At 50.7% G+C, this 24,461-nt stretch overlaps 2 protein-coding genes across 4 annotated transcripts in view; one reads left to right on the top strand and one right to left on the bottom strand.

Annotated features, from left to right (window-relative positions):
• Window positions 1-117: 117 nt before the first annotated feature.
• nolc1 (nucleolar and coiled-body phosphoprotein 1) lies at window positions 118-11,926 on the top strand. Of its 3 annotated transcripts, none has more exons than XM_084708885.1 (14): window positions 118-279; window positions 563-618; window positions 956-1,095; window positions 1,255-1,361; window positions 4,100-4,220; window positions 4,353-4,438; window positions 4,752-4,899; window positions 5,000-5,122; window positions 5,379-5,468; window positions 5,555-6,394; window positions 8,270-9,085; window positions 9,462-9,589; window positions 10,252-10,312; window positions 10,533-10,672. In XM_084708885.1, exons 1-13 carry the CDS (start codon window positions 169-171, stop codon window positions 10,270-10,272), a joined length of 2,787 nt encoding a protein of 928 aa, XP_084565011.1. In that variant the 5' UTR covers window positions 118-168; the 3' UTR covers window positions 10,273-10,312; window positions 10,533-10,672. The 3 variants fall into 3 exon arrangements, with proteins under 3 accessions (XP_084565011.1, XP_084565009.1, XP_084565010.1); XM_084708883.1 differs by having other exon boundaries at window positions 120-279; window positions 10,229-10,312; window positions 10,533-11,926; XM_084708884.1 differs by having other exon boundaries at window positions 120-279; window positions 4,356-4,438; window positions 10,229-10,312; window positions 10,533-11,926.
• A 2,773-nt stretch (window positions 11,927-14,699) lies between these two features.
• The window catches only part of micu1 (mitochondrial calcium uptake 1), a 29,546-nt gene continuing 19,784 nt past the window's right edge, over window positions 14,700-24,461 (bottom strand). The window contains exons 6-12 of the mRNA XM_084710278.1: window positions 22,320-22,434; window positions 22,031-22,113; window positions 19,775-19,975; window positions 18,991-19,128; window positions 17,697-17,805; window positions 15,632-15,721; window positions 14,700-15,354 (exon numbers count right to left, since the gene is read on the bottom strand). Of these exons, the coding sequence (XP_084566404.1) occupies window positions 15,191-15,354; window positions 15,632-15,721; window positions 17,697-17,805; window positions 18,991-19,128; window positions 19,775-19,975; window positions 22,031-22,113; window positions 22,320-22,434 (900 nt within the window). The 3' untranslated portion in view covers window positions 14,700-15,190. The remainder of the gene's footprint in view (window positions 15,355-15,631; window positions 15,722-17,696; window positions 17,806-18,990; window positions 19,129-19,774; window positions 19,976-22,030; window positions 22,114-22,319; window positions 22,435-24,461) is intronic.

Here is a 24,461-nt window from a genome sequence, read left to right on the forward strand (position 1 = left end):
AAAAATATTGTAATAATATTCAGTAAGGTAAACCTAAACAAAAATGAACAACCATTATCTCCTAATGATAAATAAAACGTTGGACCACCTGCAAACGGCCTTATTGTGCGCCAGGTAATGAAGTCACATGTGACACTCGTCTAGTCTCTACAAACGTGCGTGGTGAAGATGGCGGCGCAGAATTCGGTGCCGAGTGATCTCTTTAAGCACGTTTATTCATTTCTATTAGAAAACAAGTTCACAAAAGCTGCGCAGCAATTTATTAAACAGGCCAAAGTGGTAAGTACCTCCTACAGTGAAACTATAGCTCTCACACAGCTTATCTCTTCACCATTAGTTAGCAGTTGCTACTGGCGAATATGGCGAGCTTCCTTGCTAGTTGGCAATGCAGGCCAACCTTGCTGTGGCAACACGTGTCGATAACCAACCTAGAATTAATGCTAATGTTTGATAGCTAAACGTTTACTTGCAAACGCCTGTTTCAGTGTTGAATAGTTGTGATTTGTATGGAGTATCCCCATGGAGTCATTTACACGTGCTATGTCAATTTCTCTCACAACAGAACCCCCTGGAGAACAATGATGAAAGTCTGGAAGACATTTTCAACTTCTGGGTGAAGTGAGTATCCTGCCATTCTCCTTTTGATTTCTCGTGTTTAAAAAGATTAAACCCTTCTATCATCAAGGGGGGAGGCATTCCTAAGTTATGGTTGTGATCACCTGTAGAATGACCTTTTATTTAATGTCTGAATGCCGCTGTTTTGACCGTTTGATAATCGTAGAATATGCTTACCTGTGTTGTGTGCAACCCCCAGAGCAGTACTACATGTGACTAGGATTCCTTCAGTCTCATTGTAACTCGTAGTTTAAGATTTGGCCCGAAACTATTACAAGATATGCGTCCCCCATAAACCAGTCCTCCTAGATGTGATAGTAACGTTTGTGTGACTTTCTAGGTCTCCTGAAGCTAAAAAGCGGAAAGCTCTCACCAGCGATGCAGGAGGCCCGTCAGCCAAGAAGACCAAGACCTCCGCTGAGAGCTCGAGCAGCGAGGAGAGCAGCGAGGAGGAAGAGGCGGCCAAGGCTGCTCCTGCAGGTAGTTACTGGACCCCTGTGACCCCACAGTTCATCTGCTATTATCTGAATCATACACATGCTTGTGTGTTCACCAAGAATACTTGACATACTTAATGTTACTAAAGCTGTCATCTGCATTGTCTGAAAGCAGTTCTTAGATTCTCCTCTTGCCTCTCAGCCACTAAGACTCCTCCAGCGAAGACTCCTCCGGCTAAGATGGCCACAGCAGCAAAGCCAGCAGAGTCCAGCAGCAGCGAGGACTCTGAAGACGAGCCTCCAGCTAAGGTAGCTAGGAGACCACTCCTCCTGTAGCTAGGAGACCACTCCTCCTGTAGCTAGGAGACCACTCCTCCTGTAGCTAGGAGACCACTCCTCCTGTAGCTAGGAGACCACTCCTCCTGTAGCTAGGAGACCACTCCTCCTGTAGCTAGGAGACCACTCCTCCTGTAGGTAGGAGACCACTCCTCCTGTAGGTAGGAGACCACTCCTCCTGTAGGTAGGAGACCACTCCTCCTGTAGGTAGGAGACCACTCCTCCTGTAGGTAGGAGACCACTCCTCCTGTAGGTAGGAGACCACTCCTCCTGTAGGTAGGAGACCACTCCTCCTGTAGGTAGGAGACCACTCCTCCTGTAGCTTGGAGACCACTCCTCCTGTAGCTGGGAGACCACTCCTCCTGTAGCTGGGAGACCACTCCTCCTGTAGCTGGGAGACCACTCCTCCTGTAGCTGGGAGACCACTCCTCCTGTAGCTGGGAGACCACTCCTCCTGTAGCTGGGAGACCACTCCTCCTGTAGCTGGGAGACCACTCCTCCTGTAGCTGGGAGACCACTCCTCCTGTAGCTGGGAGACCACTCCTCCTGTAGCTGGGAGACCACTCCTCCTGTAGCTGGGAGACCACTCCTCCTGTAGCTGGGAGACCACTCCTCCTGTAGCTGGGAGACCACTCCTCCTGTAGCTGGGAGACCACTCCTCCTGTAGCTGGGAGACCACTCCTCCTGTAGCTGGGAGACCACTCCTCCTGTAGCTGGGAGACCACTCCTCCTGTAGCTGGGAGACCCCTCTCCTCCTGTAGCTGGGAGACCCCTCTCCTCCTGTAGCTGGGAGACCCCTCTCCTCCTGTAGCTGGGAGACCCCTCTCCTCCTGTAGCTGGGAGACCTCTCTCCTCCTGTAGCTGGGAGACCTCTCTCCTCCTGTAGCTGGGAGACCCTCTCCTCCTGTAGCTGGGAGACCTCTCTTCCTGTAGCTGGGAGACCCCTCTTCCTGTAGCTGGGAAACCCCTCTTCCTGTAGCTGGGAGACCCCTCTTCCTGTAGCTGGGAGACCCCTCTTCCTGTAGCTGGGAGACCCCTCTTCCTGTAGCTGGGAGACCCCTCCTCCTGTAGCTGGGAGACCTCTCTCCTCCTGTAGCTGGGAGACCCCTCCTCCTGTAGCTGGGAGACCTCTCTCCTCCTGTAGCTGGGAGACCCCTCCTCCTGTAGCTGGGAGACCCCTCCTCCTGTAGCTGGGAGACCTCTCTCCTCCTGTAGCTGGGAGACCTCTCTCCTCCTGTAGCTGGGAGACCTCTCTCCTCCTGTAGCTGGGAGACCTCTCTCCTCCTGTAGCTGGGAGACCTCTCTCCTCCTGTAGCTGGGAGACCACTCCTCCTGTAGCTGGGAGACCACTCCTCCTGTAGCTTGGAGACCACTCCTCCTGTAGCTGGGAGACCACTCCTCCTGTAGCTGGGAGACCCCTCTCCTCCTGTAGCTGGGAGACCCCTCTCCTCCTGTAGCTGGGAGACCCCTCCTCCTGTAGCTGGGAGACCCCTCTCCTCCTGTAGCTGGGAGACCTCTCTCCTCCTGTAGCTGGGAGACCCCTCCTCCTGTAGCTGGGAGACCCCTCCCCCTGTAGCTGGGAGACCCCTCCTCCTGTAGCTGGGAGACCCCTCCTCCTGTAGCTGGGAGACTTCTCTCCTCCTGTAGCTGGGAGACTTCTCTCCTCCTGTAGCTGGGAGACTTCTCTCCTCCTGTAGCTGGGAGACTTCTCTCCTCCTGTAGCTGGGAGACTTCTCTCCTCCTGTAGCTGGGAGACTTCTCTCCTCCTGTAGCTGGGAGACTTCTCTCCTCCTGTAGCTGGGAGACTTCTCTCCTCCTGTAGCTGGGAGACTTCTCTCCTCCTGTAGCTGGGAGACTTCTCTCCTCCTGTAGCTGGGAGACTTCTCTCCTCCTGTAGCTGGGAGACTTCTCTCCTCCTGTAGCTGGGAGACTTCTCTCCTCCTGTAGCTGGGAGACTTCTCTCCTCCTGTAGCTGGGAGACTTCTCTCCTCCTGTAGCTGGGAGACTTCTCTCCTCCTGTAGCTGGGAGACTTCTCTCCTCCTGTAGCTGGGAGACTTCTCTCCTCCTGTAGCTGGGAGACTTCTCTCCTCCTGTAGCTGGGAGACTTCTCTCCTCCTGTAGCTGGGAGACTTCTCTCCTCCTGTAGCTGGGAGACTTCTCTCCTCCTGTAGCTGGGAGACTTCTCTCCTCCTGTAGCTGGGAGACTTCTCTCCTCCTGTAGCTGGGAGACTTCTCTCCTCCTGTAGCTGGGAGACTTCTCTCCTCCTGTAGCTGGGAGACTTCTCTCCTCCTGTAGCTGGGAGACTTCTCTCCTCCTGTAGCTGGGAGACTTCTCTCCTCCTGTAGCTGGGAGACTTCTCTCCTCCTGTAGCTGGGAGACTTCTCTCCTCCTGTAGCTGGGAGACCTCTCTCCTCCTTTATCGTGCTCACAACTTGCATCAATGAAATTGAAGAAAAGTCAGTAATTCATCTAGCGCTGTAACAAAACAAAAGGGTGCAACCAACTCAGATGCAGCTATTACCAACTGAGAAAGTTGATGTCCATGAGTTGATGTTGTGGTAGCACTGATGCCAAGTAAGTCTGGAGTCCTGCTACTCAGCCATGTAAGATGTCACCATGGAGCCGGAGGTTACTTTTGTGGAGATCTCAACCTGGATTTCTGCATTTTCTGATCTTGTCTCACTGGTATAAACCCTTGTGTGTTGATAGAAACCTGCAGCGGTCAAGGCCCCAGTAAAGGCAGGGGTGGCGGTGGGAGGCAGGAAGAAGGACTCCAGCTCCAGCAGTGAGGAGTCTGACTCTGAGGAGGAGCAGCCTGCTGCAGCAGCCAGTAAGTTCTGAGAACCACACGCATGTTCAGTGAACATCAGTGGGGTTCGGGGTTCAGTAGAGGGGGGTGTGTGGTTGGGATGATTACCTGCTGGTCCTCGTCCCTGGGTGACTGTGTTCCCTGGTGTCTCAGAAGGACCAGCCCCCACCCACAAGGCCGCTCAGCAGCAGGAGAGCAGCAGTGAAGACAGCTCCAGCGAGGAAGAGATGCCTGCCAAGGTACCAGAGACCCCCAGCTGTTTCCCTCTCTACCAGTCTTGTTCTCTCCTCATCTCAATCTCTCCCCCTCCATCTCATTCTTCCCTTTTCCCCCCCCCATTTAATTCCCCCCCCCCTGTCTAGTCTCCCTTCCTCTTTGTCTCTGCTTGTGGTGCGGAGCTGTCTGCAGGCTCGGGCGTCACCCAGCTCTACAACCTGTTAAGTCTAGTCATGAAGGACCACTACTGCCCATGGGGTGGTAGTAGGACATGGTCCAGCTGTAGAGGGGTTTTCTGCTCTGAAGACTGATGCTAGCTTCTCCTCCTCTCTGCAGGCCCCAGCCAAGGCTGCAGTCAAACCCCCCCCAGCCAAGGCTGCAGTCAAAGCCCCCCCAGCCAAGGCCGCCCCTGCAGATGAGTCCAGCAGTGAAGACTCTTCCTCTGAGGAAGATGAGGCTCCTCCCTGCAAAAAGCCCAAAGCTGGTAAGGGGGGTGTGTTTGTGTCAAGTTCAATCACACTTGAACACTTCCCATTGAAGAACTGTCTGCTTTGATGCTGATGCCCCGTGTTGTGTCTCTGTAGGACAGTACAGCGCTGTCCCTCCCCCCGCCTCCAAGAAAGCCCCCAGCAAGGCCCCCGCCCCCAGCAAGGCCCAGGACAGCTCCTCAGAGAGCAGTAGCGATGAGGAGGAAGTGAAGACTGCAGGTAAGGGCTTGTCGCAGTCCTCCCCAGAGGATGTCTCCGCAGGCCTGGAGACACACACTAACATGGAGGCTGCTCTCACTAGCCAATCAAGAGGTCGAAATGGATCTTTACTCATTGTGCACACCTGTTACTGTTTTATAAACTTCCTCTCAGTGAGGTGTTGTGAGGTAGGGTAGGGGGTGAGGAGGTTGTAAGTAAGGGGTAGACTTGGTTCTCTGGCTCTCCCAGAGGTCTGACTTTAACTCGCACCATTCAGGTAAACCTGCCCCTGTGAAGACGCCTCAAGTCACACCTGCCGCCCCAAAACCTGCCGCCAAGAAGCCAGAGTCCAGCTCCGATAGCTCAGGTAGGAGCTTGCTGGTCAGATACACTCAGCCTGCTAGAGAGAAAATCACACCGTTCATACAAGCTTATCTGTTCTTCCTCCCCTAGACTCAAGTTCGGAGGAGGAGACCCCAGCTAAAGCGACCCCAGCTAAAGCGACCCCAGCTAAAGCGACCCCAGCTAAAGCGACCCCAGCTAAAGCTGCCCCAGCTAAAGTTGCCCCACCGAAGGTATCCAAGGCTGCCCCAGCAGAGGAGAGTTCTTCATCTTCCAGCTCCGAGGAAGAGGAAGATGAGGCTAAGAAGCCGGCAGCTAAAGCTACCCCAGCTAAAGCTACCCCAGCTAAAGTTGCCCCACCGAAGGTGTCCAAGGCTGCCGCAGCAGAGGAGAGTTCTTCATCTTCCAGCTCCGAGGAGGAAGAAGAGGCCAAGAAGCCGGCAGCAAAATCTACCCCAGCTAAAGTTACCCCAGCTAAAGTTGCCCCACCGAAGGTGACTCCTGCTAAGGCTGCCGCAGCAGAGGAGAGTTCTTCATCTTCCAGCTCCGAGGAGGAAGAAGAGGCCAAGAAGCCGGCAGCAAAATCTACCCCAGCTAAAGTTACCCCAGCTAAAGTTGCCCCACCGAAGGTGACTCCTGCTAAGGCTGCCGCAGCAGAGGAGAGTTCTTCATCTTCCAGCTCCGAGGAGGAAGAGGAGGCCAAGAAGCCGGCAACAAAATCTACCCCAGCTAAAGTTACCCCAGCTAAAGTTGCCCCACCGAAGGTGACTCCTGCTAAGGCTGCCGCAGCAGAGGAGAGTTCTTCATCTTCCAGCTCAGAGGAGGAAGAGGAGGCCAAGAAGCCGGCAGCTAAAGCAACCCCAGCTAAAGCTACGCCAGCCAAGACCCCCCCAGCTAAAGCTGCCCCAGCCAAGACCCCTCCTGCAAAGAAGGCAGAGTCCTCAAGCTCAGGTGAGTCAAAAACAAAGTTAACAGCTTCCTAGAGAGTAGAAGGATATGTGATAGTGGGCAGGCATAAAACCAGATCAGACATTCTACGACCAAGATGAGACCTGTCTGGAGACCATCGTTTCCTGGCTCTGCATGCCTCATTTTTGAACGTGGCCCTGTTCTCTAAACACAGGGTTTAGACAGTCTTGGAGGCGACATGAGGATATACTGGCCAGAGAGCTGCTGTCAGTTAAAGCTGACACACTGGTTTGGGGGTCATACCTCATTGTTAGTTTGACTGCACATCAAGAGGTCCCAGGTTCAAATTTCCCCAGTATGCCGTTATAAATAGTGTCTGCATGGGCTGGGTGATAAAATTATCTTGAGAATTTTCACATGATACATTAGAGACGTATTTAATGTACAGAGGAACAAACTCATGTGGTTTTTGACCAAACTGAGATTGACTGATTCAGCTAGACAACTCCTACTGCTGTACCAGACCCCACACAGCTAGCTAGCTAACTCCTATCTGACCACACACAACTAGCTAGCTAACTCCTATCTGACCACACACAGCTAGCTAGCTAACTCCTATCTGACCACACACAGCTAGCTAGCTAACTCCTATCTGACCACACACAGCTAGCTAGCTAACTCCTATCTGACCACACACAGCTAGCTAGCTAACTCCTATTCTCCACTACACACACACACACACTACTAGCAAATCTACTGCAAAAACTGGGGGAGAGGTAGTGGTGGCTATCTAAGTCAGTGTTTCCCGCGGCACCCTAGTGTTGTGAGAGATCGTCAGGTATGCCGTGGGAAATTATCTAATATAACCTAATTAACCTGTGATAGTGTGGCAGATCATTAAAAAAAACGCATTTATTAAAACGCATTTATTAAAAAACAGAAAACAAATATTTCCCCCAAAAAGTTATTCCCACTTTGGCCTACTATACACTGAGTGCTTTGGTTCGCGTGAGTTCTAAATATTACCGACGCTTCCACCAGAGTGAGTTATTTTTCCAAAACGGAAGCTAGTTAGCTTAAGTTAGCTTTCGTTACCTAGCAACGTAGCATAATACTAGTACCAATGCTACTAACTGCTAGTTAGCCTCCTGATTTGTACATTTTGAAGCCATACTATAGCGTTTGTCATATAGTTGTCCATCAGAAAATAGTCGAGGCGCAAGAGGAACTCATTGAACTGAAACAAGATTGTGGTTTAAACTTTAAAGCTAAACTTTGCTGATCTTCCTCTGGACAGTTTTTGGTTCTGTTGCCAAGGAGTTCCCCATTCTAGCACTAACCAACAGAGCTATTTTGACAGTGCTCCCGTTTTCAACCACATATCAGTGTGAGCTGAGCTTCTCAAGCTTGACTGTGATTAAAAACTAAACAGAGAGAGACTGAGAGCTGTTGAGGAAGAGCTTGGTGTGTGTCTTCCTACCATTACTGCATTTTGTGTTCATCGAAACAGCCCCAGGTTTCCCACTAAGTATAAATACATTAAACTATATGAATTATATGTATTATAATAAAGGTAATCTAATATGTACTGTTAGTGTCATTTTGGTTGGTGGTGTGCCCCAGGATTTTGTAAATGTAAAAAATGTGCAGCGGCTCAAAAGTTTGTGAAACACTGGTCTAAGTAATATACAGTATGACAACAGTATTGTGCCTTGCTGTTAGTAAACATACTAATTAAGCTTCTGGTTTCTTTAGAGTTCTGTCCTCAGGAGAACTCGGATCTGTAAATTGGCCATTTTAAACTTTGATAATGATTGTTATTGATCAGTATAAACCAGCGAATGGTAATTTTATCAAGTCTGGTCACATCGCCCAGCTGTAACGTCTGCAAACATTGTTGTCCTCCTGTGTTCCCAGACTCTGACAGCAGCTCAGAGGACGAGGCCCCTGTTAAACCGGTCACCCCCACACCCACCCCGGCGGCCACCTCCACCCCCAGACCCACCCCGGCCAAGGCTGCTGCAGCGAGCAGCTCAGAATCTGACGACTCGTCTGATGAGGAAGAGCAGCCAGCCAAGACCAAGGCTCCTGCCTCCACCACCCCCAAACCAACCTCCAAGCCAGCCACCCCTGTGAGCAAACCTGCGGCAGCAGAGGAGAGCAGCTCTGACTCCTCCTCCGAGGAAGAGGAGGAGCCTGTGAAGCCCAAGACCGTTGTGGCCAAGCCAGCCTCTAAACCAGCCAAGCCGGCCTCTAAACCAGCCACCAAGAGCCCCGCCCCCACCAGCAAGGCAGCTCCTGAGTCCAGCAGCGAGTCTGACAGCTCCAGCGACGAAGAGCAGAATACGACTGCAGCAGCCCCCCCCAAACCGACCCCTGCCCCCACCAAGACCCCTGCCCCCACCAAGACAGCAGACAGCTCCTCCTCTGACGATTCCTCCGACTCGGAAACGGAAGCCACTCCCGCAAAGCCTGCTCTGACCAACGGGAAGGCAGCAACGCCCAAAGCTGCTGCCAAGGCCGCCGCCAAGCCTGCGGAGTCGTCCAGCGACGACAGCTCCTCGGAGGAAGAGGAGGCCCCCAGTAAAAAGGTTAAAGCTGCCCCGACGCCCAAGACGACTCCTGCCCCCCCTCCCAAAGCCAAGGAGGACAGCAGCAGCTCCTCCTCAGAGGAGGAGGAGGCGGCGGCTAAGGATAAAACCACCCCAGCAGCAGTGACGCCAATCACAAACGGTAGGAGGGAGTGGGTGAACTAAAGGGTATAGGTCAGTGGTAGAACATTTGTCTGCAGCTCAAGAGAGGCTCCCCCTCCCTGTGTGAAACCCTTTATTTTTACCAGGCAGGTTGGCTACTAGGACGTTCTTGTTCCATGAACAACCAGCCAAGACTAAATGCTTCCTGTGGAATTCTGTAGTCCATAAAGCCTCCTGCCCCTCACATGGCCCATTAGCTTAAGTTCAAGCTTGTTTGTTTTATGTCCTTGTTTTTTTTTTTTTTTCCATGTTTATTGCCCTTTTGGAGCATGCCTCAGTTTCACACAGGCTTTTTTTTACTGCTCCAGCAGGGTGGTTGCAGAGTTTAAAACAAACACCTCCTTCTGTCTCCACAGGAACAAAAGTCAAGAGAAAAAAGGACGAAGACTCTTCTGACAGCGAGGAGGAGGAGGCAGAAGTGACGACTCCAAAGAGCAAGAAAGTCCCTAAGACGCCACAGACTTTTCCCAAGGTCAAGCCAAAGGTGAGGAGTGTGTGGATGAAGCCTGGAGCTCCGAGTGAGACCACAACCCCCTGGTGCTGCTGGGTGCAGAGCTAACACAGCTGCATCCTGGTTCAACCAGTCAAATCTTTCACAGGAAGATTCATGACAAAAGGCTGAAACTAGGGTGTTGTGGTGGTGGGATCTGCAGCACCCTGATTGTAGATATGGCTTCAGGTCTCTGGCTGCTTGGGGTATTACATCTGTGTCAGCTCTGAACTTGAGCACATCTGTCTGGGATGGGAGAGATGCACTACCCCAGGGGTCTCCAACCCTGTTCCTGGAGAGCTGCCTGCCTGCGTGTCTTTGTTTTTTTTCAGCCACACCTTTCAGTTGACCTGATCAACCAGCTAATTATTAGAATCAGGTGTGCTAGATTAGTGTTGGAGCAAAGCCTACAGGCAGGTATCTTTCCAGGAACCTGCCCTTCAGTCTGTAACCAAAGCATGGCTTGGATACATGGATGTATATGTAATGTGTGGTGGTTTGTTGAATGCTCACTAGTGAATACGTTATGCAAGTCTTTTCTCTAAAGCTGCATGGCCCATTGGGACAAGGCACTGCAGGATTCTGACTAAACGCATTCTCTGTCTCGTGTTTCTCCCTCTGTGTTCTCTAAAGACTGCCAATGTACCTTTCCGTAGAATAAGAGAGGAGGATGTTGAGGTGGATCACCGTCTGGCAGACAACTCGTTTGACGCCAAGGTGAGTTCACCTCCCCGACACACAGAAACTTCTCCATTGACTCTGCGAAAAACCACCCTGCCATGAGAGTAACTCCCCTTCAGTGCATCTCTGTGTCTCCTCACCCATCGCTATCACTTCCTAGCATTCTAAACGTTGGAGTCCATACAGTAGCTTCCTGTTGTGATGCAAGGGTGACCCGAGGTTTACAGAGCTGACATACCTGTTTGTTGTCCGTTAGATGGGCGCTAACGGCGACTGGGGTCAGAAGGCCAACGATGTCTTGCGGTTCACCAAGGGCAAGTCCTTCCGCCATGAGAAGACCAAGAAGAAGCGTGGCAGCTACCGAGGGGGCGCCATCTCCACGACCATCAACTCCATCAAGTTTGACAGTGACTGAAGTTCTCACCAACCCTCCCCTCCCTGGTCACCCCCCAGCCTTCCTGGTCTACCAGGGACGTTGTCCCCCCCTTCCTGGTCTACCAGGGACGTTGTCCCCCCCTTCCTGGTCTACCAGGGACGTTGTCCCCCCCTTCCTGGTCTACCAGGGACGTTGTCCCCCCCTTCCTGGTCTACCAGGGACGTCCCCCAAGCTCTGACACCTCCATTTCTTCCTCCACCCACTGACAATTTGCTCCCCACCCCACATCTCCCAGCAGCAGCATCCTGACTGAGGCACTGAACTCTTTTGCTGAGCTAACAGCAAGATAGCTTAGTGGCTACATGTAGTCATGCAAGCTACTTGCTATCTTTGCTAATGGCTAGCTTGTGGCTACATTTTAGCAGAGCTGGCTAGTCTTGATTGATGGCTATGCTGCTGTCCTGACTAGTGGTGTGACAGAGATGCTACAGGGGAGGTGTCTGCTCCTCTGTGCCCAACTATAAACGCATCAACAAGGGTAACGTCTTGTAAGGGTAATGTCCTTCGAGGGGTAATGTCTTGAAGTCCTTATGACTGTAGTTATGTCGTATGGCCACCAGGTGGCTCTTGGTGTCACCTTTTCCTTATTGTTTGCTGTTAAATTCTGCATCCCTTTCTGCATTGGTTTGTTAGTTTAACATGTGCTTTATCATGAGTGTTTTTCATTGGCAATTACAAATGAATTGTTGCATTTTATTTGTTTATCAACCTTTTGCATCTTCAGCCTCTCGAAGGGATGGTTTGATTTTCTTGTGAATGACAGAGTTGAAAGGCTTTGTTTTCTGTAGCGTGTGGCTGGTCCGGTTGATATTCATATAACCCCGAAGACTAACCAGCCACACTAGTGTTTCCCTTTAGTATAAATAAGGTGTCAGCTTCTGTTTTAACATTTCTACTCCTGGTTCTCATTCCGATAGTTTATGAAAATATTGAAGTAGTGTTCCATACCCTCTGGATGCTCGTACCACCTGGTACGCCAGACCACAGGTGTGACCCCCTCCGCCCAGCTGCAGAGGGACCCCCCCCTGGTGGTCCGCTGCGGAGGCGTCCGTGCGAGGGACTGAGTCCGTCCGTCCCAGGCCGCCATCACACCCACCTCGGGATCTTTACATGTAGTCCAGTTTTAATTTACTGTTTCATCTCAACTGTACCCCTGTGGACTAGTTTCAGTTGTTTTTCTTACTGAGTCTGAACGGAATAAAGCCTCGACCGATCTGCTGTGTTGGGTGGTTTTCCTCTGGAGCTGATGGGATGATGGACCAGTCAGGTGACCATGGACCAGTCAGGTGACCATGGACCAGTCAGGTGACCATGGGGCTCTGCTTTGAGACCCCCCTATGGTGGAAAGTTTAGAATTGTTCTACTGAACTGAATGTCATTCAAACTGATAAACAGCAAGACCATTACATCAACAAAACTGTTTCTGACACAAACAAGACGATATCACAACCACCTGGCCATTAATCAGATGGGATATGAAGTAGTCTCACAAGTTCTGATGGCCAACCGATTCTCAGCGCTGATATTTAAAGGACTGTCCCCACAATGGATTGGTCACGAAAGTGACAAACCTCACGTCTGGTTGCCTCTTTAGTCAAAACTTGTATCCACAATGGTCACTGTCTTCATTAAGGTCAGAGGTGACATCTTTTGAGCCAATCAGTATACGTGTCACAAAAGTCCTCCCTATGATCAACTAATCAATAGTATGGCTCCATCCTGACTTACAGGATAAAGGTCACACCTATGATTACACAAATTAGTGGCTATTGTTTCTCACATTCCGCAATTTCCCTTCTCACATTGCGATTTCCCCTACACATCTAAGATCCTAAAACTCCAGGAGATGACCTGTGAGCGTTTGCCTTGCTTTCTCACAGACTTACATTTTACATGTATTCATTTAGCAGACGCTTTTATCCAAAGCGACTTCCAAGAGAGAGCTTTACAAAGTGCATAGGTCACTGATAATAACAACAAGATAGCCCCAAAGCATTGTGGGTAGCCAAAACAAGAAGCACACATTGTGAACAACCCAAAAAATAAGTGCCAAAGGGAAGAACCATAAGAGCTTGTAGTTAAGCAAGTAACAATTAAACATGAATCTTGAAGTGCAAGAAAAAGCAGCAACAGTAAAAATAAGATGAACTAAAATAGAATATTTTGCAGCGAATACAATAGTTCAAATCTTCAAGACATTTTAATCCAACGTTACAATACAGTATCAATCAATATCAACTATCAGCAGTTTTTGTTCCTTCACAACCCCACTCTAGCAGGTTCAAATCCCCATGACGTCACTTTGAAGGCCCTGCTAAATAAATACATGTTATGTATTATTAGTATCTGTATACTTATACTGGTAGGAAAGTAAGGTATAGGAAGACTTCATATTGGACAGATGTAGTTCACTTTATTTCAAACCGGTTTGCGGAGGAGTTGACTGACATGTCGGAGTCAGGTGGCTGAGCGGTTAGGGAATCAGGCTAGTAATCTGAAGGTCGCCAGTTCGATTCCCGGCCACACAAAATGACGTTGTCCAAATGACGTTGTGTCCTACTAGCCCGAGGCACTTCACCCTACTTGCCTCGGGGGAATGTCCCTGTACTTACTTTAAGTCGCTCTGGATAAGAGCGTATGCTAAATGACTGAATGTAAATGTTCAGCAGCAGGAGGCATGTAGTGTACAGGCTGGTGGGGCCTCCGCACATACCAGGGCTGGTATGGTCATATCCACTTTTCAATTTCAGATTTAGAGCGTTTTAGCTGTTACTTGACAACGGAGCGCAGTGTCATGGAGTGATTGATGGCTGATTTAAAAATTTGCATTAAAGTTAAGAACGTTTAATTGGTTATGTAACGTTAGACAGAATGTTAGACCAGTTTCATTATCAGCTCTCAGCAGGCACATAGCTACTGTTCAGTAGGCTAATTAGCGAGCGTTTTGTAGAGAAATTAAAACGGGTCTCACCATAACGATTATTTGCACTCGCACAAATGCTCCCAAATATATTTTCAGGTCGCACAGATACAATTTCAGGAGCATATGGGACCGAAATGGTCGCAATTTCAAGCTCTGCATACACACCCATACACACAGCGTCTGTAGCTGTGATCTGTGTGCTCCAGTGTTTCTCAGCCTCTGTAAACAGCAGGAGCAGACCTCGATACACACCAGAGGAAACCCCACAAAGACCTCCCACACAGACGCTGTCCCTCGTGTAGCCTGTCTGAGGAGCTGCCTTATATAGTCACACACACAGAGACACCTCCAGGCTCCCTAGGGACTGGGCCTAACCACAGAAGCTTCAGTTCTGCGAGGTTTCTCGCTGACCCTGTTTTAGGTCCCTGTGATGTGGGTTCTGGTCCAGTTCTAGTGTAGCACGGGATGGGTGGATGGGACTCTGCTTGTTGAAGCTTCCTGCCTGCAACCTCAAGTCTCTCAAACTGTCAGTGTGTTTTGTCTCTTAAGGGCACTGCAGTGGTACGTGTTTCAGGGCGCTGCAGTCGAGAACATTTCTGGTGTTGAGAGTGGGTGTGGGTGTGTGTGTTGAGAGAGAGTGTGTGTTGAAAGTGTGTGTGTGTGCAGGCGATGATGAATGCAGCACATTGTTTTAATGGGGCGAGGACTGGTCATCCTGTCCACTTCAATTTAACAGAACTGCTGAGTGGTGCTGCCCCCACACACTCTCTAACACACACACACACGCACACACACACCAACACACTCAGCTGACATTCTCAAACACTAACGGTCTCTTCACACACACACTCTACAACATTATCTCTCACACACACATACCCTCTCTCAAACACACCCACTCTCTCAAACACACACACATCACACACAGAATCCCCTCTTGTGAGAGTGTACTCACCCATATCTCCGCATGCAAAGAGCTTCAGATTGGCCTCTTCTGTTGTCAAGTGGCTGGTGTCAGTTCAGAACATGAAAGCTGCACCTCATGACAGACACAACACATTGGCTCATATGGAAATAATCCCTTTATTATGGAGTCATTCTTTTATACATCAGTCTTATAAAGTCATTCTGGAATAATAATAGTCTTTTATAGCAGAGCCTTGTCAAAGGGACGCAGAGACAACATGGAAGGTTGTCAATATATGAAGACCCACAATGCCTTTGGGCATCTATGGAGAGCTGCTGAGGACACCCACAGCAACGTCAGCATGTGCCCCTCTCCCTGGACCGCAGAGCTCCAACCACATTGACATGCGTGATTGATTATGCTAACGAGTCGCTGTCTTAACGAGCTGACACCTTAACGAGCTTCTGTCTTAACAAGTTCACGTTAACCGTTGGGGTCGCCGCTTTGAAGAGGAGGACTCTGATGCCCTCTGTAGTCTCCCTACCCGACCATACACACACTCATCTGCATACACACACACACACACACATATATATGCACATTCCCAACACACAAACACACTCTCCCTCCCTCCCCCTCCCCCTGTCCCTACTGGGTCTTGGGGGAGGCAAAGTCCCAGGCGGTGTCCTGGGCACACTTGCACATGGCTCGCACCAGGCGGGTGAAGCCCATGTCCTTGGGCTTCTCCAGGCCACGCATCAGACGCTGCTTCATGATGGAGATGAACTCTTTATTACTCAGCTCGCCGTTACCTGGGAGACGAGGACACGGGGAGGGAGACAAGCAGATGGAGGATGAAGGCCCAGAGAGATGGAGGGAGCAGTGAATAAGCAGTGGATGCTAGAGGGAGGAGAGAGAGAGAGAGAGAAGTGGATGCTAGAGGGAGGAGGAGAGAAAGAGAGAGAGAGAAGTGGATGCTAGAGGGAGGAGAGAGAGAGAGAGAGAGAAGTGGATGCTAGAGGGAGGAGAGAGAGAGAGAAAGAAGTGGATGCTAGAGGGAGGAGAGAGAGAGAGAGAGTAGCTGCTTACCATCACAGTCGAAGAGAGCGAACACCACATCACACACGTGGTCAGATAGCTCCACCTTGGCCACCGTCCGGGCTACCTGCTTCATAGTGGCTGGAGGGGGGGGGGGGAGGATAGAGTGAAAAAGTAAGACAAATGATTGTAAGTGTGAAACTACAGAGTAACAGATTTATCTAGAATCACCATACAGAGTTACAGGGAGATTCCTGGTGAACCTGATCTGTTCATCCAGACAAGAGGCTACCCCTACTGAGGATCAATACTACAGAGGATATGAGACACCCCAGGAGTCACAGTCTTCCCTTCCCAGCACCAGGAGAGTCACAGTCTTCCCCTCCCAGCACCAGGAGAGTCACAGTCTTCCCCTCCCAGCATCAGGAGAGTCAGAGTCTTCCCCTCCCAGCACCAGGAGAGTCACAGTCTTCCCTTCCCAGCACCAGGAGAGTCACAGTCTTCCCCTCCCAGCACCAGGAGAGTCACAGTCTTCCCCTCCCAGCACCAGGAGAGTCACAGTCTACCCCTTCCAGCACCAGGAGAGTCACAGTCTTCCCTTCCCAGCACCAGGAGAGTCACAGTCTTCCCCTTCCAGCACCAGCACCAGGAGAGTCACAGTCTTCCCTTCCCAGCACCAGGAGAGTCACAGTCTTCCCTTCCCAGCACCAGGAGAGTCACAGTCTTCCCTTCCCAGCACCAGGAGAGTCAGAGTCTTCCCCTCCCAGCACCAGGAGAGTCACAGTCTTCCCCTCCCAGCACCAGGAGAGTCACAGTCTACCCCTTCCAGCACCAGGAGAGTCACAGTCTTCCCTTCCCAGCACCAGGAGAGTCACAGTCTTCCCCTTCCAGCACCAGGAGAGTCACAGTCTTCCCTTCCCAGCACCAGGAGAGTCACAGTCTTCCCTTCCCAGCACCAGGAGAGTCACAGTCTTCCCTTCCCAGCACCAGGAGAGTCACAGTCTTCCCTTCCCAGCATCAGGAGAGTCAGAGTCTTCCCCTCCCAGCACCAGGAGTCAGAGTCTTCCCCTCCCAGCACCAGGAGAGTCACAGTCTTCCCCTCCCAGCACCAGGAGAGAGAATGGGTGAGGCTTCTAGATGAAAAGCCCAACAGGACTGTTAACAGAGTTTCTGTGTAAACATTATTTTTGTGGTTAATTAAATGCACATCAGTGTAAACTAAGTCTACCTAAATGGTATGCATCTCAGCACTTTGACTGTCAGGGGATGTCACAAGGAGAGGAGAGGGGGGAGAAAAGAGGAGAGGGAAGGAGAGTGAAGGAGAAGGAATGATTAAACACTGCGGTCTCAATAAGACTATTGATTCACTGACTTCAGAGAGAGAGAGAGAGAGATAGAGAGAGGGGGAAAAAAGAGAGCTTGAGAAATGAGACTCACATGAAGAGAATAGTCTGAGAAAAATCCCAAAGGACGGAAGGAGAGGGAGAAAGATGGGCATGCAGGCACTCATGTGACAAAAACCCATGCACACACACAGACAGACAGACAGACAGACAGACAGGCAGACAGCACACTCCCTAAGATGTAGCTTGAGACAGGACTTCCCCCAGCCTAGCAGATGAGCTGCTGGGAGGAGCACGCCTGGATGAGCAGAAGCACACATACACACGCACAGGGCTGGAGGAGGGGAGGGGAAGGGAGGGAGGAGGAGGGGAGGGGGAGGGAGGAGGGGAGGGGGAGGGAGGAGGAGGGGATCTGGGAGCTGAGCCAGGAGCAATGAGATGCAGAGATCTGAATGGCTGAGCACTAAACGGACAGTCTGCACTGGGAGGGAGAGCAGAGAGGTAGAGAGAGATAGAGGTAGAGAGAGAGAGAGAGATAAAGAGAGGTAGAGAGAGATAGATAAAGAGAGGTAGAGAGGGATAGATAAAGAGAGGTAGAGAGGGATGGGTGGGTGAAAAGAAAGATAGAAAGAGAGAGGAGGGTAGGTAGGTACTGTAGAGAGAGAGAGAGAGAGAGAGGTATATAGAAAGAGAGAGGAGGGTAGGTAGGTACTGTAGAGAGAGAGAGAGAGAGAGAGAGAGGTATATAGATAGAGAGGAGGTTATGTTTGTACCTTTGTCGATAGATGCGCCGGCCATGTGATAGAAACTGAGAGCTGTGTCCACGTCGTTGACATTCTTCAGAAACGTGAAGAAGTTCTCCAGCTCCTCAAAGGTGATGCCCTGTACACAGAAGATAGGGATGAAGGAGGGAGGGAGGGAGAGGAGGAGAGAGTGAAGGGGGAGAAGGAGGAATGAAGTAAGAACTACAGCAGATGGGTGTGTGTGAACATATGTTAGACAGAAGAAACATACACACACACACACACACACACACACACACCAACCAACACCACACACACTCGCACTAGGCACTTCTGATGAACTGCTGAAAGATAACAAGTTACCAATCTCTCCCCTGCCCTCTCCCCTGCCCTCTCCCCTGCCCTCTCCCCTGCCCTCTCCCCTGCCCTCTCCCCTGCCCTCTCCCCTGCCCTCTACCCTGCCCTCTACCCTGCCCTCTACCCTGCCCTCTCTCTCCCCCCCACCCCCCCTCCCAGACCACAGTGTTGTTGGCTTCACATCTGACAGCAGCACTAAATTACAGATAACAACTGCTAATCATTTTTATCATCCTTACACTACAGATCCTCTCCCTCTCTTTCTCTCTCTGTCTCTATCTCTCTCTGTCTCTATCTCTCTCTGTCTCTATCTCTCTCTGTCTCTATCTCTCTCTGTCTCTATCTCTCTCTGTCTCTATCTCTCTCTGTCTCTATCTCTCTCTGTGTCTCTCTGTGTCTCTTTCTCTGTTTCTCTCTCTGTCTCTCTCTCTGTCTCTGTGTCTCTCTATCTCTCTGTCTCTCTCTCTCTATCTTTCTCTCTATGTCTCTCTCTATGTCTCTCTCTGTCTCTCTCTCTATGTCTCTCTCTGTCTCTCTCTCTGTCTCTCTCTCTTTCTGTCTCTCTTTCTGTCTCTCTCTCTCTACTACTCTCTACTCTCTCTCTAGCTACTGAGAGACATGGCAGAGGCTGACTGATGAGAGAGGAAGAGCGAGAGAGAGATGGAGAGAGAGGGATAGAGAGATGGACAGGCAGACAAGCAGGCAGAGTAAGGCAGACTGCTGTCCTCAGTGATGAATTACCTTTCAGTCTGTTACACCTACACACACACACACACACATGTCACTGTCACACACCTACACACGTCACTGTCACACACCTACACACTGTCACAGCAAATTCTCCTGTCCTTTCAAGCCCCCCCCCCCTCCCAAACACACACACACAAGTACACACGCTAGTACACACACACACGTACATACACACACACACACACACACACATACACACACACACACACGTACGCACCTGGGCATCCTTGAACATCTTCTTCAGGCCCTTCTGCATCTGTTTGAGCTTGCGTGACTGGACCCCACTGTAGGCCAGCAGCATGCCTCCAAACTGCCTCTCCGTGACCCTCCCATCCACAGGGTCGTTCCTCTCAAACTGGGGGGCAGAGAGAGAGGGGGCAGGGGAGAAGGAGAGAGAAGGGAGAATAGATGGAGGCAAGGAGAGTAAAGAGTGGCGTGAAGTCTTGTTACAGTGGTGGACCCCCCTCCCCTCACCTGGCCTCTCCTCCCCTACCATCCCCTCTCCTGCCCTCTCCTCCCCTACCATCCCCTCTCCTGCCCTCTCCTCCCCTACCATCCCTTCTCCTGCCCTCTCCTCCCCTACCATCCCTTCTCCTGCCCTCTCCTCCCCTACCATCCCCTCTCCTGCCCTCTCCTCCCCTACCATCCCTTCTCCTGGCCTCTCCTCCCCTACCATCCCTTCTCCTGCCCTCTCCTCCCCTACCATCCCTTCTCCTGGCCTCTCCTCCCCTACCATCCCTTCTCCTGCCCTCTCCTCCCCTACCATCCCTTCTCCTGCCCTCTCCTCCCCTACCATCCCCTCACCTGGCCTCTCCTCCCCTACCATCCCCTCTCCTCTCCTCCCCTACCATCCCTTCTCCTGCCCTCTCCTCCCCTACCATCCCCTCTCCTGGCCTCTCCTCCCCTACCATCCCTTCTCCTGCCCTCTCCTCCCCTACCATCCCTTCTCCTGGCCTCTCCTCCCCTACCATCCCTTCTCCTGCCCTCTCCACCCCCCTCACCTCCAGTTTCAGCACATCGTGCTGCAGCTTCCTCTGGAACTCCAGGAAGGCTCCTATGGTCAGCTTGCCCTTCAGGTCCTGACCGAAGAAGTATGTGGTGAGGGCGGAGCTGCAGCCGGCGTTCCTCAGGGTGTTGCCCGTGGTGGAGCGGTCCCTGTGACGCATCCCCACGCTGGTCTGAGACCTGATGATGCTCTGGACCTGGGGCCAAAGGTCACACGCGTGAGATGTGGCGTGTGCTGAGAGTGTGTGCTGACCAGTGTTGGGTCAGACTACTTTTGTTAGGTAACGAGTAACTTAACGCATTACTTATTTAACTGAATTAATCCGTTACTAGTTCCCTGTTCAAACAAGTAACGCGTTACTTAATTTAGTCTTTTGGTCGAGAGCACTCAGCATGTACGTAGCTCAAAGTCTAGGAAAGGCAACTTTTCGCTAGGTACCTACGAAAACGTCTTAATCTGCTAGACAGGTGGGTTCCCCTTCGTTCTTTTGGTGAGCAGTCTCACAAGCCTAATTTACCCGGCGTCATGGAGCCAACCAGCTAAATAGTTATTTAAGACTTGCATGTACAGGCCTATGTAATGTCACATTAACAGTGTGAGTGTTGAGAGGCTGTTTTAACAGTATGTGTTGAGAGGCTGTTTTAACAGTATGTGTTGAGAGGCTGTTTTAACAGTGAGTGTTGAGAGGCTGTTTTAACAGTGAGTGTGTTGAGAGGTTGTTTTAACAGTGAGTGTGTTGAGAGGCTGTTTTAACAGTGAGTGTTGAGAGGCTGTTTTAACAGTGAGTGTTGAGAGGCTGTTTTAACAGTGAGTGTTGAGAGGCTGTTTTAACAGTGAGTGTTGAGAGGCTGTTTTAACAGTGAGTGTTGAGAGGCTGTTTTAACAGTGAGTGTTGAGAGGCTGTTTTAACAGTGAGTGTTGAGAGGCTGTTTTAACAGTGAGTGTTGAGAGGCTGTTTTAACAGTGAGTGTTGAGAGGCTGTTTTAACAGTGTGTGTTGAGAGGCTGTTTTAACAGTGTGTGTTGAGAGGCTGTTTTAACAGTGAGTGTTGAGAGGCTGTTTTAACAGTGTGAGTGTTGAGAGGCTGTTTTAACAGTGAGTGTGTTGAGAGGCTGTTTTAACAGTGAGTGTTGAGAGGCTGTTTTAACAGTGAGTGTTGAGAGGCTGTTTTAACAGTGAGTGTTGAGAGGCTGTTTTAACAGTGAGTGTTGAGAGGCTGTTTTAACAGTGAGTGTTGAGAGGCTGTTTTAACAGTGTGAGTGTTGAGAGGCTGTTTTAACAGTGTGCGTGTTGAGAGGCTGTTTTAACAGTGAGTGTTGAGAGGCTGTTTTAACAGTGAGTGTTGAGAGGCTGTTTTAACAGTGAGTGTGTTGAGAGGCTGTTTTAACAGTGAGGGTGTTGAGAGGCTGTTTTAACAGTGAGTGTTGAGAGGCTGTTTTAACAGTATGTGTTGAGAGGCTGTTTTAACAGTGAGTGTTGAGAGGCTGTTTTAACAGTGAGTGTTGAGAGGCTGTTTTAACAGTGTGAGTGTTGAGAGGCTGTTTTAACAGTGTGCGTGTTGAGAGGCTGTTTTAACAGTGAGTGTTGAGAGGCTTTTTTAACAGTGAGTGTTGAGAGGCTGTTTTAACAGTGAGTGTTGAGAGGCTGTTTAAACAGTGAGGGTGTTGAGAGGCTGTTTTAACAGAGTGTTGAGAGGCTGTTTTAACAGTGAGTGTTGAGAGGCTGTTTTAACAGTGTGCGTGTTGAGAGGCTATTTTAACAGTGTGTGTTGAGAGGCTGTTTTAACAGTGTGCGTGTTGAGAGGCTGTTTTAACAGTATGCGTGTTGAGAGGCTGTTTTAACAGTGTGCGTGTTGAGAGGCTGTTTTAACAGTGTGTGTTGAGAGGCTGTTTTAACAGTGAGTGTTGAGAGGCTGTTTTAACAGTGAGTGTTGAGAGGCTGTTTTAACAGTGAGTGTTGAGAGGCTGTTTTAACAGTGTGAGTGTTGAGAGGCTGTTTTAACAGTGTGCGTGTTGAGAGGCTGTTTTAACAGTGAGTGTTGAGAGGCTGTTTTAACAGTGAGTGTTGAGAGGCTGTTTTAACAGTGAGTGTTGAGAGGCTGTTTTAACAGTGAGTGTTGAGAGGCTGTTTTAACAGTGAGTGTTGAGAGGCTGTTTTAACAGTATGTGTTGAGAGGCTGTTTTAACAGTGAGTGTTGAGAGGCTGTTTTAACAGTGAGTGTTGAGAGGTGTGATAGTGTGTGGCTCCTGACCTGCTCAAACTCCTCCAGATCTACTTCCCCATCTCCATTCAGGTCAAACATCTTGAAGGCAATCTCAAAGTTCCTTTGTGGGGCTGAACACACACATACCATTAGAAGCCTATTATCACACACACTTACAGATAGAGACAGACACACAGAGACAGACAGACAGACAGACAGAGACAGGAAGGCAGACAGACAGGTTAAAAGATAGACAGACAGACAGGTAAACAGACAGGTTAACAGGCAGACAGGCAGACAGACAGACAGACAGGTTAACAGATAGACAGGTACGTACTGGACAGCACTGTGGTGAGGAAGATGTAGTCAGAGAAGGAGATGAGACCACACTCTCCCAGAGAGAAGAAGATGCTGTCCTCATCTGCAAACTTCTCCCTCTCCTGGGCGATCTTCTGCTCTCGCAGGGAGGAGAGAGGAGGAGAGGAGGAGAGAGGAGAAGGTGAGAGGTGTGTCCAGGACAGGCCTACCAGCCCTCCACGACAGCCGTCAAGACTGGGGAGCTCCGTGTGTGTGAGTGTGTGCTCTGAGGAGTGTGCTCTGACAGAGAGCTTTCCCTTAAGCCTCTTCTTCAGGAGCACGCTCACACACACACACACACGCGCGCGCTCACACACACGCTCACACACACGCTCACACACACACACGCTCACACACACGCTCACACACACACACACACACACGGTAGAGAGAGGCAGACGAGGACAGTCCGACGATCATGCAGGTGCAGTGTACACATGAGGTCACTCCACACACACACACACACACACCAGAAAGAGTTGGAGACAGGGTGACTGGGGGTTAGACATGGTTCTCAATACAACACTCACAGTGGAGCCAATATACACAGCCGGAAACACACACACACACTCATTTGCTCTCACACACACATCATAGTTCTCAAGACATATGACACCATATGTTGGAGACACATTTGGAGCACGTGGACGCTCGCTAAGACACTTGGTGCCACAGAGACCAGTGGAAGATGTGGTGGTTAACATGTGTATCACTACAGCACTGCATGAGAACTGGCCCACCACATGCACACATCACAGTGAAGCACACATCACAGTGACGCACACATCACAGTGACGCACACATCACAGTGACGCACACATCACAGTGACACATCACAGTGACACATCACAGTGACGCACACATCACAGTGACACATCACAGTGACGCACACATCACAGTGACGCACACATCACAGTGACACATCACAGTGACATCACATCTGACTAGAGAGATTTATAGGGGGGGAGGGGGGAGGGGTTAGGGCGGGTGAGGAGAGATGAGGGACAGGAGGAGTGAGGGGGGGTGAAGGTGAGGAGGGGTGAAGGTGAGGAGGGGAGGGGTCATGCCTGGGGGGGGGAAGGGGGGGTTACCCAGGGAATTACCTCTGTCTGACCAGGTCCAATAAGGAGAGGAGGGAAAAAGATATGGGTTAAAACAATCCTGACCACAGTGCTATGGGTATAGAACAACCCCCCCCCCTCCTCCACACACACACACACACACCATTCCTCTTCACACACACAAATACAACCATCCTCTTCGCAAACACACACACACACACACACACACACACATCCTCTTCACTCACACACACATACACACCCCCTCCAGCCATCTACACACCCCCTCCACACACACCCAAGAGACAGAGCTTATTATTTGGGGCTGAAATAGAGGGAACCCAAAGTGGGACGAGAGCCAGCTGGTGCAGCAGGATGGGGTGTGTGTATGTGTGTGTGTGTGACACAGAGAACACAGTCCAGGTGAACAGGCAGGACTAGCCTCCTAAACCTAATGTAGAATCTGTCCTTCATTCAACCTTCACTCACTCACACACACCCACACACTCACACAGACAGTCCCACACACACACAGTCACACACACACATAGTCACACACACTAACTCTCTCAGCACCCCTCCCTCACTCCCATCATCAGCTAACCCTCTCACCACCCCTCCCTCACTCCCATCATCAGCTAACCCTCTCACCACCCCTCCCTCGCTCCCTTCATCAGCTAACCCTCTCACCACCCTTCCTTCATCTCCATCATCAGCTAACCCTCTCACCACCCCTCCCTCACTCCCATCATCAGCTAACCCTCTCACCACCCCTCCCTCACTCCCTTCATCAGCTAACCCTCTCACCACCCCTCCCTCACTCCCTTCATCAGCTAACCTTCTCACCACCCCTCCCTCACTGCCATCATCAGCTAACCCTCTCACAACCCCTCCCTCACTCTCATCATCAGCTAACCCTCTCACCACCCCTCCCTCACTCCCTTCATCAGCTAACCCTCTCACCACCCCTCCCTCACTCCCTTCATCAGCTAACCCTCTTACCACCCCTCCCTCACTCCCTTCATCAGCTAACCCTCTCACCACCCCTCCCTCACTCCCTT

Source organism: Hypomesus nipponensis, chromosome 11 (assembly GCF_054491055.1).
Source record: "Hypomesus nipponensis isolate SF chromosome 11, ASM5449105v1, whole genome shotgun sequence".
Taxonomy (NCBI): domain Eukaryota; kingdom Metazoa; phylum Chordata; class Actinopteri; order Osmeriformes; family Osmeridae; genus Hypomesus; species Hypomesus nipponensis.